General features: G+C 47.2%; 1 protein-coding gene across 7 annotated transcripts in view; it reads right to left on the bottom strand.

Moving 5' to 3' along the window:
* CCDC7 (coiled-coil domain containing 7) overlaps positions 1-14,184 on the bottom strand; it is a 730,660-nt gene that overhangs the window by 232,819 nt on the left and 483,657 nt on the right. For all 7 annotated transcript variants that reach the window (XR_004538163.1, XM_033931492.1, XM_033931495.1 and 4 more), the window contains one exon: positions 5,291-5,353. Coding sequence is in view for 6 of the 7 variants with exons in the window: in XM_033931492.1 (XP_033787383.1) it covers positions 5,291-5,353 (63 nt within the window). In the remaining variant the exon portion in view is untranslated. The remainder of the gene's footprint in view (positions 1-5,290; positions 5,354-14,184) is intronic.

Genomic DNA, 14,184 nt, shown 5'->3' with positions numbered 1-14,184 from the left:
TTTCTTGTGGCGCCGTATGCCTGGAACAGGTTGCCTGAATCAATATGTTGTGCTCTGTCCCTGACAGTGTTCAAATCCATGCTAAAGGCCCACTTTTTTGAAACTGCTTTCAACTCTTAACTCCCCCTCACTGCTGTCAGATACCTATACCCACTATAATCTCCTCAATCATGCTGCTGTCAGATACCTATACCCACTATAATCTCCTCAACCCTGCTGCTGTCAGATACCTATACCCACTATAACCTTCCCAACCCTGAAATGTCCTGTCTAAATTAGACTGTCTAAATTAATATCTTCTGAGCAGGGACCGTCTATTGTATGTTAAAATGTATAGCGCTGCATACGCCTTTCAGCGCTATAAAGATAATAAAATAGTAGTAGCAGTAGTAGTGGCCAATACTCATTTTAGTGCCTCAAATTTTAGACCCATTTCTGGGTATATTTGACCTGCTGATTCAAAAAAATGGCAAGAGTTTCCTCCCATCAGCTCTACTTTTTGAGATACAGAACATGTGCCATATACCACTCTTCACTCTGCTCGCCCATTAAAAAAATCCGAAGAAAGGGAGTTAGTTGGACATAGTAGTCTTGCTTGACCTGTGTATGCGCAGAATTAAAGGAGGTCAGCATAAATTTAAAGAGAAGTCAGCACATGTGCGAGATTTGAGCCAAAGATGCTCGGCACTGCGGGTATAGGAACATAAGTAAGGGATACTGGGAGTGAGCCAAGGTTGAGGTTTGGTACGCCTGACAGAGCGAGGAACATGGGGAGCAAGGGTGTCCAGAACAGAGGAGAGAATAGAGTTGTACGACAAGACAGCCTCCACTGCCATCATGCTCTCTCAATTTATGTGATTTGGATATGTTTTACTTGAGTGGAAATATTCTATGCTTTTATTCTATTCTCTTCACATAAAGGAACTCTCTGTGTGTACTGACCTTAGTTCTTTCAATGTATACACATTATTTTCTGATTAGAGATCCTCAGTGTTCATCCCACGCTTGATTGAACTTTGTCACCATTTTCTTCTATATCACAACCTCCCCTCGGGAGTACATTCCATGCATCAACCACTCTCTCCATAAAGAAGAATTTCCTAACATTACTCTTGAATCTACCACCTCTCAACCATTTTCCTTTCTCTGGAATAGATTTTGTTCTATTTTAATACCTTTCAAGTATCTGAATAAAATCTCCCCTGTCCCTCCTTTCCTCTAGGGCTAGGGGTGTCCAACCTTTTGGCTTCCCAGGGCCGCATTGGCCGAAAAAAACACGCAATCTGCAGCAAGACAGAAGAGGGAGCCAGCAAGATGGTAAACACCCGGGGACAGCAGAGGAAAACACTGTATCACCCTCGACCGGGGCCGCACAAAATACTTCATGGGACCACATGGGGCCCTCGGGCCGCAGGTTGGAAACCCCTGCTCTAGGGTATACAATATTCAGAGCTTCCAGTCTCTCCTTATACATCTTCTGGCACAAACCTCCAACCATTTTCGTTGCCTTCCTCTGGACCGCTTCTAGTCTTCTTATGTTCTTTGCCAGATACAGTCTCCAAAATTGAACACAATACTCCAAGTGGGGCTTCACTATCAACCTGTACAGAGGCATCAACACCTTCTTTCTTCTGGTCATGCCTCTCTCTATACAGCCTAGCATCCTTCTGGCAATAGCTACCACCCTGTCACACTGTTTATTTGCCTTTAGATCTTCAGACACTATCACCCCAAGGTCCCTCTCCCCATCCGTGCATATCAGCCTCCCAACCTCCTTGGACATACGGCTCCTTTTGATTACTTTGCATTGAATTTTAGTTGACAGATATTAGACCATTCCTCTAACTTTTGCAGATCTTGTTCATGTTTTCCACTGCCTCCTCAGTGTCTACTCTGTTATAAATCTTGGTATCATCCACAAAAAGGCAAACTTTTCCTTCTAACACTTCAGCAGTGTCGCTCACCAATCCCTGAGGGACTCCACTACTCACCTTTCCCTCCTCCAAGTGAATTCCATTAACCACCACCCTCTGGCATCTGTCTGTCAACCAGTTTCTAATCCAGTTCATCACTTTGGGTCCTAACTTCAGCCCATCAAGTTTGTTTGAGAGCCTTCTATAAAGAACCATATCAAAAACTTTGATGGAAACTAAATAAATTACATCTAACATATGACCTTGATCCAATTCTCTTGTCACCCAATCAAAAAATTCAATCAGATTTGTTTGGCACAATTTACCTTTAGTAAAACCATGTTGCCTCGGATCCTGTAAACCATTTGATTCTAGGAATGTCACTATCCTTTTTTTCAGCACGCTTCCATTATTTTTCCAATAACCGAAGTGAGGCTTACCAGTCTGTAGTTTCCCACTTCATTTCTGCGACCACTTTTGTGAATAGGGACCACATCTGCTCTTTTCCAATCCTCAGGATTCACTCCCGTCTCCAAAGATTTGTTTAACAAATCTTTAATAGGACCCCCCAGATCCTCTCTGAGCTCCCTCAATATCCTGATCCCATCGCTTTGTCCACCGTCAATTTTTCAAGATGTTCATAAACACTTTCTTTATCCTTAAATTCCCGTAACAACTTCTCAACCTCCTCCCTCTAGCAATAGGTAAGTGTGGCGGTAATCTGGGATTTACTCCCTTCACCCATGTCATCAACCTGGCTTCCAATGTCTTCTGATCCCTCTTCAGATAGAAAATTTACCAAGGCCTCCTGGAATATCCAGGATTTTAAAATATTAATATGGTACATTTGCATTTTTCCTTTGAGGTTTTCTATTTCATAAAAGCAGGGTTCTTCTATCCACGTCCAGGGACCTCTCCACTGGGAGCTAAACTTGTGTGGGAATGAAAAAACCATCAGTAGGACTTTCCTGAATCTCCTTCCCCTAGTGTCCTGATGATAATAATGCTTTTGCCTAGCCTGGCTACATGTGTATCTTGTAAGCCTGGACAATCGGCCCTTTCAGTCCCATAAGTACAAGCCTACTAGCCTGGGACTTTCTCCTTCCTCCACCCACTGTTCTTTGAGTATATCTAGGACACATAAGAACATAAGAAGTTGCCTCCTCTGAGGCAGACCAGAGGTCCATCTCGCCCAGCGGTCCGCTCCCGCGGCAGCCCATCAGGCCTATTGCCTGAGCAGTGGTCCCTGACTATTTCTATAACCTACCTCTACTCCATAAGAACATAAGAACACCATGTGTTCCCCATACAACATTTTGAAAGGGGAAAACCCTACAGAAGACTCTATACTCTCCCAGTAGGAGTATAACACAAAGGGTAGTAACTGGTTCCAGGCCTCATATTTACCATATACGCCCCCCCCCACCCTCCATAACATGGCGTTGAAGGTTTTATTGAACCGCTCTACCATCCTTTTAGTTTGGGGATGGTAAGTGGCCACAGTTATATGTTTAATGCCAAAGACCTTCCATAACTGCCTCATGGTTCTGGATTTGAAATTGGACCCTTGATCCATAGGTTTCCTCCAGGAGATTCTTATCTCACAGAACAGTTTGAGAAAATGTACAATGCAAGGGAAAAGCCCAAAGTGGGCGGCTCTATTTAGAATTACCAATATGTATAGAAACCCCATGGGCATTTTTTCTAAGGGTCTCACAATATTCATAGCTAATGTTCACAGCAAGCAAAGGAACTAAAGGTACCCAACTATTTATTTAGTTAGTTAGTTTTCTAGACCATTGTCCCCAAAGAGTCCAGAACGAGTTATAGGTAGGATATCTTTCCAAAATCCTCTGGCACTGGGGACAACTTTTGCAATATCTCTGTACCTCCTGATAGATCCCAGGCCAATAGAACCTCTCCAGAATTTGTGCCAGCATATTCTGTAGCCCTTTAGGGCCTGAAAAAGGGTGATCATGAGCTAGCCATATTATTGCTCTCCTAAAGGCCTGGGAAACAACCAATTGTTTCTTATATTCTCCTTTGGCTGGAGGCCATCATTTGTCTATACAGGAGGCCTTGCTCATCTGAAAACTGGGGTCCACCTGATGACCCATGCCTCCCTACCTGCTCAAAAGCCCTCTTTAAGGCAGGATACCACCACCACTGCTCCTGGGAAAAGTAAGGAAACCTGGTCCTCACATAGTCTACGACTTGCCTTGGCCTGACCCAGGGACTGGGCTCTGTCCCTCCATGCTCCCTTCTGAATTTATCTAGACTTACACTCCCTTCCTGGCGGCTTAAAATCTCATTTTGATAGGGAAAAATCTGCCCCAGGGGTTCCTCATTAAGGTCTTCCACTTCCTTTCTCTGAGCCTGAGACCTGGTAGCTACCCTGCATTGCAAGCCCCATAGGTTCTGGGAGAAATAGGCCAATTCCCTCCCAAAAACTATCTTGAATGGTAAGCTTGGCAAAATGGCTACCTCCAGCTGTTCCTCTATCTTCCAATATAAGTGGTAGCTGGTAGCTGCTCCATGGATGCACTTAATTCTCACTGACCCTCTATACTGAGTCCCCACATCCATCAATTTCCCACTCACTTGATTCTACACCCTTTGGAACAACATGGACTGATCTGCCCCAGTGGTTGAGGGGTATCAGGGATTCGGGGGGGGGGGTGCCAGCAGCAGGAGGGAGTAGGCATCCCTCCTACCTATCGCAGTTGGGGTAGGGTGTTTTGGGTGTCAGGCAGGAGGGAGTGAGCATCCCAACTGCTGATTGGAGAGGTCCTGTGTCCACTGCAGCTGGATCAGTTAACTGCAGCAGAAGAATTCCTCCCTGATCAGCTGAGTCGGTAGGACTCCTCAGGGAGCCCTGCCGGCTCAGCCGATCGGAGATAAATTCCCCTGCCAAAATCAGCTTATGGCTGCTACAGTCTAGCAATAAAGATAGGCAGCTGAAATGTAGGCCAGGGTTTTCCAGGCTATGGTTTGGGAAAACATCCCCTTCCCTCTGGACTCTATGTCAGGTCTTCCTTTCTATTCCCCAAGGACTTCCAACTAAACCCACAGGGACCAGGCCTTCTCTTGCTGCACCCCTCCCCCCAAAAACATACTTTTGCCCTGAACTTTGAACTGCCTCTTCCTCACAGAATAAAATTACTGAACACAAAGACAGACATAGATTCAGCCAAGGGACATTTTGCCTCACCAATTTGCTTCATATTTTTGAAAGCATGAATAAACATGTGGATAAAGGTGAGCCGGTTGATGTAGTATATCTAGGTTGTAAAGATTTCTATGCACGATCAAGGAGTGATCTCAAATAAACAGAAACTTCATTCATTCCAGTTTCAAAACTAAAAAAGTCAACATACCATTTGTTGTTGCTCAGTTGTTAAAAGCCTATGGTCAGGTACTTGTCCCAGTATTCCCCGCATCTGAAATATAAAGGTAATATCTATATTAGGGATTCTTTTTTTTTTTTTTTTTAAATAGCTGGATAGTTAAAATGTTTTCTCAATATTATATACTAGAGTTATTGATATATTTAAGATCCTTGCATTATGTTGATCTCCTGTGTCTTTAATATGGAAGGGAACGTTGGAATGTAGCGATGGACAGCCAGAAAAATTTTTGCTTCATGTTTTTTTTCCCATGCCACTTCCAGGAATGTCTATTTTGTTCTTTTTTCTAGGTATTTGTTCATTATAGGAGCTATATCATGGAGAATGCACACTGTTTTCAAAGAAAGAGTATGTGTGCACTCTCTGGAAATAGTGCATACTCTTTAGAAAGTGTCCCCCTTTTCAAAGAGTGTGAACTATATCAACAAATGAAATAATGAAAAATGCTGTTTTTCTACTCATTTTCATTTGTTAACAACGAGATGGGATATGTCATTGGCGTTTTGCAATGACATGGGACCAACAGCCCATCCCTACTGGATTGTATTAAAATTGTCATAACTCCATAAAAAAAATCAAATTTTTAATATGTTCCTCTTGATTTACTTGCCATAAATTTAAGAAACAGCTTCGTGGCGTGATGCCGAAGTTTCCAATGCTTCAAGGGACATTGGACATTGAAGCATTGGAAACTTCGGCATCACGCCACGAAGCTGTTTCTTAAATTTATGGGAAGTACCCTTCCTGTGCAGTCTTTACTGACCATATGCCTCAGGCCGCGCCCCCAGGTGGGACCTAAGGCTCCAGGGCCTATTCTGATTGGCCCACGCGCCTTAGGCCCCACCAGTAGGCGGAGCTTTAGGACGGATGGGCCAATCCGGCCTCATTCCTTCGTTGGCTGCCTGCCGGACAGGCGAGTTTGGCTCCCGTCTGTCCGGCCAACTACCAAAGGTACGGGGAAGGGGGGTGGGGGGGTCGTGGGGGTCGGCCAGGGGGGTTGCGGTCGGCTGGGGGGGTGGTCGGAGGTTCTTGGGGGGGGGGCGGTCGTTGGGGGGGGGGGGGTTTGCTGTCGAGGGCAGGAGGGCCTGGGATCCCTCCTGCCCATAATGTAGTGCGGGGTGGGGTTAGGGGGTCGCCGTAGCCAGGAGGGTTTGGGCTCCCTTCTGGCCCAACTACACAAAGGTACGGGGAAGGCGGGTGGGGGTGTCGTGGGGGTCGGCCAGGGGGGTCGCGGGTCGGCTGGGGGACGGGCGGAGGTTCTTGGGGGGGGGGGCGGTCGTTGGGGGGAGGGGGTTTGCGTCGAGGGCAGGAGGGCCTGGGATCTCTCCTGCCCGTAATGTAGTGCGGGGTGGGGTTAGGGGGTCGCCGTGGCCAGGAGGGTTTGGGCTCCCTCCTGGCCCGATATTGTTGGGGAGTCGGCGGTCCTTCGGGGTGGGGGTGCGAGTGGTCCTGCCGGGGGGGGGATGTATCGGACGTCGGGGGGGCATCAGGCTTTCAGGATGGGGACAGACCTTCAAGGGGGTACAGGACAGCGCACGGAAAGTCAGGGCAGTGCACGGAAGTCAGGGGGGGTGAACGGAGAGTCGGGACAGCGCACGGAAAGTCAGGGCGGGCGAAAGGAGCGTCGGGCATCATGCGCGGTATACCCGTGAGCGCGGTATACAAAAGTTTTTGTACATATCATCGTGATTTCTGCGCGCTATACCCGTGTGCGTGTTTTACACGGGTGCGCGTTATTTGCGTGAAAATACGGTAGTATGTGCTAATCAGTTAGCGCACCTTAGTAAAAGAGGGCCTTAGACAGGGCCTATTTATAAGAACAAGAGAAAAGGAAGACCTCAACAAAAGTTGACATTAGTGACCAATACAGTTTCAGCTTTGCTCTGGGAAAATGAAATCTGAAATCTGATTGGTCATTATAGGCAATTCCACCAGCCCTCAGCCACTCTGCCCTTCTCTCTCTCAGACACCCATACCCCATTTATTGATTGATTTTAAAAGCTTATAGCTGGCTACATCCACCAGTTCTGTGCAGGGTACAATTAAACATACATAGTAATATACTAAATTACCTGACAAGACCTAATAAAAAACATAAATAAATACAGATTGCAGATATAAAATTTACTGATAGCTACATTCAGAAAGTACTGTTTTTCAAGAGTTTTCTAAATTGCAAAACCCCAGAAAATGATCTAACTTCCACTGGCAAAGCATTCCACAAACACACACCTTGGATTGAGAACGTTGAGAGTTGATTTAGCAAAAGTTTATACAAGTTTAAAGGATTTTACTTACAGTAACATTTTATCAGTAGAGTGTAAAGAGCATGATAAATGATGCTTTTGAAACAAAGAAGCCAATAGAAGAGGAGGACTGTTGTTAGTCAACACCTTATAAAACAGACACAATATAAAACAGGCAAAATATGTTCATATCTAGCCAAATTGACAATTACTATTGCAGCTGCATTCTGGGACAGTTGCAAAGCATGTAATGATACAATAAGTTGCAATAGTAAAAAATAGGAGGCGTTATTACTACTATAACAGAGTGAAAATTAATTATAGATAAATCATCTTTAAGCCTTCTTAAAACTACTGCCTTTACCTGGGGCCTAAAAGACAGAGTAGAATCAATTAGTACACCTAGAAATCTGCATTGATCAAGTACAGGAATAGTAACACTATTAAAAAGAATTTCAGAAGGAAAGATGGTCAATCTGTCAGATTGACTCAAACCTAAATTTTGAGTTTTACCAAGATTTAATTTTAGTTGATTGCTGACCATCCAAACACTAATTGCATTAAAACAACCTCTTAAATAATCAAGAGTTGCAGAAAATGACTCTATAACTGGAACAATAAACTGTATATTGTCCACATAAAGATGATAACACCTAGCTGTAATAGGACCTGGCAAAGAGGTTGCAAATTGATGTTAAACAATATAGCAGACAGAGCAGATCCCTGGGATACACCTGCAGCAATAGGGCATCAATCAGAATTACTAGCCAGATAATTGACCCAAAAACTCATTTCAGATAAAAAGGAATTGAACCAGATCAACACTTTCCTACCAATACCCAACGATTTTAATCTTAGCATGAGAATCTGATGATTAATAGTGTCAAATGCTGCAGAAATGTCTAAGAAAATCTTTAGAAAGGACATATCGTGGTCAAATCTAGGGAGGTCTGCTGTCTGCCTGGAGCCAGGATACGAGATGTCACCGCCAGTCTGGATAGACTACTCACGCACCGAGACCACTTTCCTATGCTTCTTGTCCACATAGGAACCAACGACACTGCCAGGAACACACCAGAGACCATCACCAGAGACTTTGGAGCACTGGGTGAGAGGCTGAAGCGGACAGGAGCGCAGGTGGTTTTCTCATCGATCCTCCCAGTTATTATTATTATTATTATTATTATTCTTTATTCTTATATACCGCCATACCCAGTGAGTTCTAGGCGGTTTACATCAATTAGCAAATGATCTGCATTGAATAGCAGATTTACAACAAAATTAGAGGTAGGTTTACAAAATTAGAATCAGATTTACAGCATTGAATAGCAGATTTACAACAAAATTAGAAGTAGGTTTACAAAATTAGAAGCAGATTTACAGCATAATTAGAAGAATTTTTGACAGAAAATTGCAGGCCGAATTACGATAAATTACAGTGATTTGCCGCAGTCAGCCATGAAGTTACAGCGATTCTTAACTGTCTGCACAGAGGGCAGGTTTACATCAATATTACAGAAGTTGCAGGTTTGACCGAGCTAGGTAGGGGAGGTAGAGGGTGGGGGAGGGAGGGGGGGACTGGTGAAGGAGGAAGGGGGCAGCGGTGGGGTAAGTGTCCTGTGAGGTGAATGGGTTATTAAGGGTCGTGTTTTGCTGAAAAGGTACGTTTTTAGTAGTTTTCTGAATGATAGGTAAGTGGGGGCCTCGAGTATCATCTGTGCTAGCCATGGATTCGACTTGGCTGCTTGGAAGGCAAAAGTTCTATCCAGGAATCTTTTGAGAGGGCAGTGTTTAGGCGAAGGGAAGGCGAACAGTTGAGTTCTCCGTGATGTCCTGTTGCTGCAGTAGAGGTTGAAGTGTGTGTTTATGTAACTTGGGGAGGAGCCGTTAACCGATTTGTAGCAGAAGCATGCAAATTTAAAGAGGATTCTAGATTCAAATGGTAGCCAGTGTAGTTGGTGATAGAAAGGGGTGACATGTTCCCATTTCTTTAGGCCAAAGATGAGGCGCACCGCGGTATTTTGGATTGTTTTTAGTCTCCTGGTAGTTTTCTTAGTGGCGTTAAGGTAGATGATATTGCAGTAGTCGAGGATGCTGAGGATGGAGGACTGTACAAGTAGGCGGAATGCATTGTCATAGAAGTGTTTTTTTATGGTGCGAAGTTTCCAAAGTACCGAGAAGCTTTTCCTAATTATGAGGTCGGTATGGTTATCTAGAGATAAGTTTTTGTCCAGCGTGACTCCCAGAATTTTTATGGTCGGATCAAGGGGGAAGGTCTTTCCTTTTAGTTGAATTGTGGTTTCCTTAATTTTATCTTTGGGGGAGGCTAGAAAAAATTTTGTTTTGTCTGGGTTTAATTTCAGTCTGAATGAAAGCATCCAGAGTTCTATCTGGTTGAGAGTGTTTGAGATGTGGTCGAGTAGTTCTTGTGAAAAGTTGGTTAATGGAATGGTTATTGTGATATCGTCTGCATAAATGAAGAATTTGAGATTTAGGTTGTGTAGGTTTACCTAGTGAGGCAAGGTAAATGTTGAATAGGATGGGGGATAAGGGGGAGCCCTGTGGGACCCCGCAGGTGTTGTCCCAGCATATGAGAAAGAGTTATTCTTGAGTACCTTGTATGATCTATTTTGTAGGAACCCCTGAAACCAATTGAGGACCTGGTCTGAGATGCCTATGTGCGCTAGGCATTCCAGGAGAATGGTGTGGTCGACCAGGTCGAAAGCACTGCTCAGATCGAGTTGTATGATCAGGGCACTTGAGCCTTGACTGAAGAGTGTGAGGAGGTGGTCGAGAAGGGAGGCTATGATGGTTTCAGTGCTGTGGTCCCCCGAAATCCTGATTGGTTGTCACTTAGAATGTTGAATTTTTCAAGGTATGCGGAAAGTTCCGCTTTTACCAGCCCTTCCGCTATTTTGGTAAATAGGGGGATACTGGCAATCGGCCTATAATTAGAAGGGAGTTTGGTGGTTCTTTCTCATTTTTTAAAATTGGGGTGATCATTATTTGACCCTGCTCCGATGGGAAGTTACCTTTGGATAATAGGTAATTAACCCATGTCATCTTTTTTTGCTTTAAAATGGGGAGGGGCCGTTCTCATGATTTTTGGTGGGCATGTGTCCAGATGGCAGTAGGAGTGAGTATACTTGTTGTAGTAAGTATTGAAGGTTTGCCAATCGGTTACTGCGAACTGTTTCCAACTAAGGTCGACTTTGGCTCCCGGGTCTGGGTTTGGTGGATTCATGTCTGTGAGGATGGGGAAGAGCTCGAGGGGATTGGGGCTGGCTGGTAGAGTTGTTCTTATTTTTTGGATCTTGGTATTGAAGAAGTCAGCCAGGTGTTGGCGGTTAAGGTGGCTTCTTCGTGTAGGTTTGGTAGGTTTCTATGTTGTAAAGATCATTGACCAATCTGAAGAGGTTATTGCTATTGGTTTTAGGATTACCGATTTTGTTGGAGTAGAATTTTTTTCTTTTTTCACTAGTGAGGGTTTTGTACTGTTTTAATTTTTGTCTCCATGCCAGTCTGTGTTCTAGCGTTCCGGTTTTTTGCCATGATCTTTCGGCTTTTCTGAGGTCCTTCTTGCATTGCAGCAGTTCAGAATCGAACCAGCCTTCTTGGTTGGGGTTTCTTATTCTGCGGGTTTTTTTGGGGGCAATCTCGTTTAGTATATTGGTACTATCTTGTATCCATGAGGTCATGATTTGTTCCGTATCTTCTATTGGATTGGTGTTGATTTCGAAGTGGGACCAGAATTCCATTGGGTCAATCTTTCCTCTGGTATTGTGGGTTTTGACTGTTCTTGTTTTTTCGCTTTTAGGGGGTTTAAGTTGGCATCCAATGGTGAAGCTACATAGGCGGTGATCTGACCAAAGGGAGTCTGACCAGTTGCCTTGTTTCCAATAAAAAGTGGGATTGGTCTGTTCCTTGGAGGATAGAGTTACCAGGTCTAACTGATGTCCTCTTTGGTGGGTTTTGATCGGGGGTGTTTGTCAAAGCCTAGTTGTGAGAGCAGTGACCAGAAGTCCGCGGTTTCAGGTTGGTCAGTTTGCTCGAGGTGTATGTTGATGTCCCCACACAGTAGGTTGTATGGGCTTGTTAGCGAATTGGTAAGAAGTAATTCAGCAAAGTCGTCTTTGGTCGTGGTCCATTTTTTGGGGGGTATGTAAAATAGAGTGATGGTTAGTGAGGAGGGCAGAGATGTTGATGCTAGGGCGATGGTTAGCATTTCGGAATTAGGTGAAGAGGTTGTGTTAAGAACGGAAGCGTTGAGATGGTCTCGGAAGATTATTGCTAGTCCTCCTCCTCTTCCCCATGTTCTGGCTAGGGAGAGTATCTTGAATTTTGGTGGTAGACAATCTTTAATAATGATGTCTTTGTCTGAAAGCAACCAGGTTTCTGTGAGAAGGACGAAGTCAGGGTTGTTTTCAGTTAGCCAGTCTTTGATTAGTGTGGATTTATTCCTCATAGATCTGATATTCAGGTAAAAGCCCTGCAGGGACTGGTGGTTGGTGTGATTGGGTGGGGAGTAGTGGGAGTACGCCAGTTTTTTTAGGGTTCTTAGTTTTTTTGGGTGGGACTTGGTCGGTTTGTAGTGGTGGGGGGGGTTGTTGGGCAAGTGGGCGTGTGGGTGGTCTTGTGTGGTGTGGAGAGTGTATGTAATGGTTCTGGGTTTTACCGATCGGTGCAGCGTGATGAGAATGGGAATGGGGGATGCATTGGAGTTGTCTGCGTTGCAGAGCCTGGAAGAGAGCAAGAGGAGTGTAAGTAGAGCTACGCATTGTTGTGTATTTGGCTTGGCCATTGTGAGGGGCTCGTCCCAGCTGTGGTTGGAGACGTTGGGGTGTTTCCTGTGATTGAGGACAGGATTAGTGCAAGGGGGGAAAAAAAACGGAAGTTGGGGTTTCTAGATTGGTGGGTCAGAGGGCGGTTTGGTATATTCCTGTAAGCTGTCCTGAAGGTTAAGCAGTGTAACAAGGATAAACAATGTGGTTTCAATACAGTGGTGCTATGATCTGTATAGGTCCGGCAGGGTTATACATTAGAGTTTTTTGTAACAGGAACGTATCCGGATTGGGGGTTTCAGGGTTCTGTCCACGAGACCCGGAGTCGGTGCTGTTGGATCTGTCTGGGAAGGAGTTCCTTTTTGGGTTGAGACGGTTGAGTCTTTGTTGGAGTGCTGGGGCTGTGACTGTAGTGGTCTGGGCAGGTTCTGTGGTCGGTGGGCTGGTTTCGGAGGCTGCCTGTGCTGGTGTCTTCCCGCAAGTGCTTCGCGGTTGGGTTCCTGCTGGTTAGGGAGGGGTGTCCGGCTGAGCAGGCTGGGTGTTGTTGGGATCCGGGTGAGAGGATCGGGCTCGCCGGTTCAGGAGTCGTTCGACGGCACGCCGAACGGCTGCACGCCGTTGCGCGGCGGCTTTGAGGCGTCGGGTTCGTTCGGGGGAGGGGCGGAGCGGGGCTCGCACGCTCCTCTCCTGCTAGTGCCCGGCTTTGAGGCCGCTCTCCGGGGGGCGCGGCGGCTTTGAGGCGTCGGGTTCGTTCGGGGGAGGGGCGGAGCGGGGCTCGCACGCTCCTCTCCTGCTAGTGCCCGGCTTTGAGGCCGCTCTCCGGGGGCGCGGCGGCTTTGAGGCGTCGGGTTTCGTTCGGGGGGGGGCGGAGCGGGGCTCGCACGCTCCTCTCCTGCTAGTGCCCGGCTTTGAGGCCGCTCTCCGGGGGCGCGGCGGCTTTGAGACGTCGGGTTCGTTCGGGGGAGGGGCGGAGCGGGGCTCGCACGCTCCTCTCCTGCTAGTGCCGCGGCTTTGAGGCCGCTCTCCGGGGGGCGCGGCGGCTTTGAGGCGTCGGGTTCGTTCGGGGAGGGGCGGAGCGGGGCTCGCACGCTCCTCTCCTGCTAGTGCCCGGCTTTGAGGCCGCTCTCCGGGGGGCGCGGCGGCTTTGAGGCGTCGGGTTCGTTCGGGGGAGGGGCGGAGCGGGGCTCGCACGCTCCTCTCCTGCTAGTGCCCGGCTTTGAGGCCGCTCTCCGGGGGGCGCGGCGGCTTTGAGGCGTCGGGTTCGTTCGGGGGAGGGGCGGAGCGGGGCTCGCACGCTCCTCTCCTGCTAGTGCCCGGCTTTGAGGCCGCTCTCCGGGGGGCGCGGCGGCTTTGAGGGCGTCGGGTTCGTTCGGGGGAGGGGCGGAGCGGGCTCGCACGCTCCTCTCCTGCTAGTGCCCGGCTTTGAGGCCGCTCTCCGGGGGGCGCGGCGGCTTTGAGGCGTCGGGTTCGTTCGGGGGAGGGGCGGAGCGGGGCTCGCACGCTCCTCTCCTGCTAGTGCCCGGCTTTGAGGCCGCTCTCCGGGGGCGCGGCGGCTTTGAGGCGTCGGGTTCGTTCGGGGGAGGGCGGAGCGGGGCTCGCACGCTCCTCTCCTGCTAGTGGCCCGGCTTTGAGGCAAGGGAAGAGCCAGAGATGAACGTATCCTGAGGACGAACGAGTGGCTACAGGGATGGTGTCGGGATATGAACTTCGGATTCCTAAACCATGGGGAAGCGCTACAAGGACTTCAAGGACCAGACGGACTCCATCTGACCAGTAGGGGTAAGAACGTCTTCGGACACCGACTAGCCCGCCTGCTTCACAGGGCTTTAAACTAGGT

The sequence above is a fragment of the Geotrypetes seraphini genome, chromosome 2, assembly GCF_902459505.1.
Source record: "Geotrypetes seraphini chromosome 2, aGeoSer1.1, whole genome shotgun sequence".
Lineage (NCBI taxonomy): Eukaryota > Metazoa > Chordata > Amphibia > Gymnophiona > Dermophiidae > Geotrypetes > Geotrypetes seraphini.
This window is presented reverse-complemented; position numbering and strand designations above follow the sequence as displayed.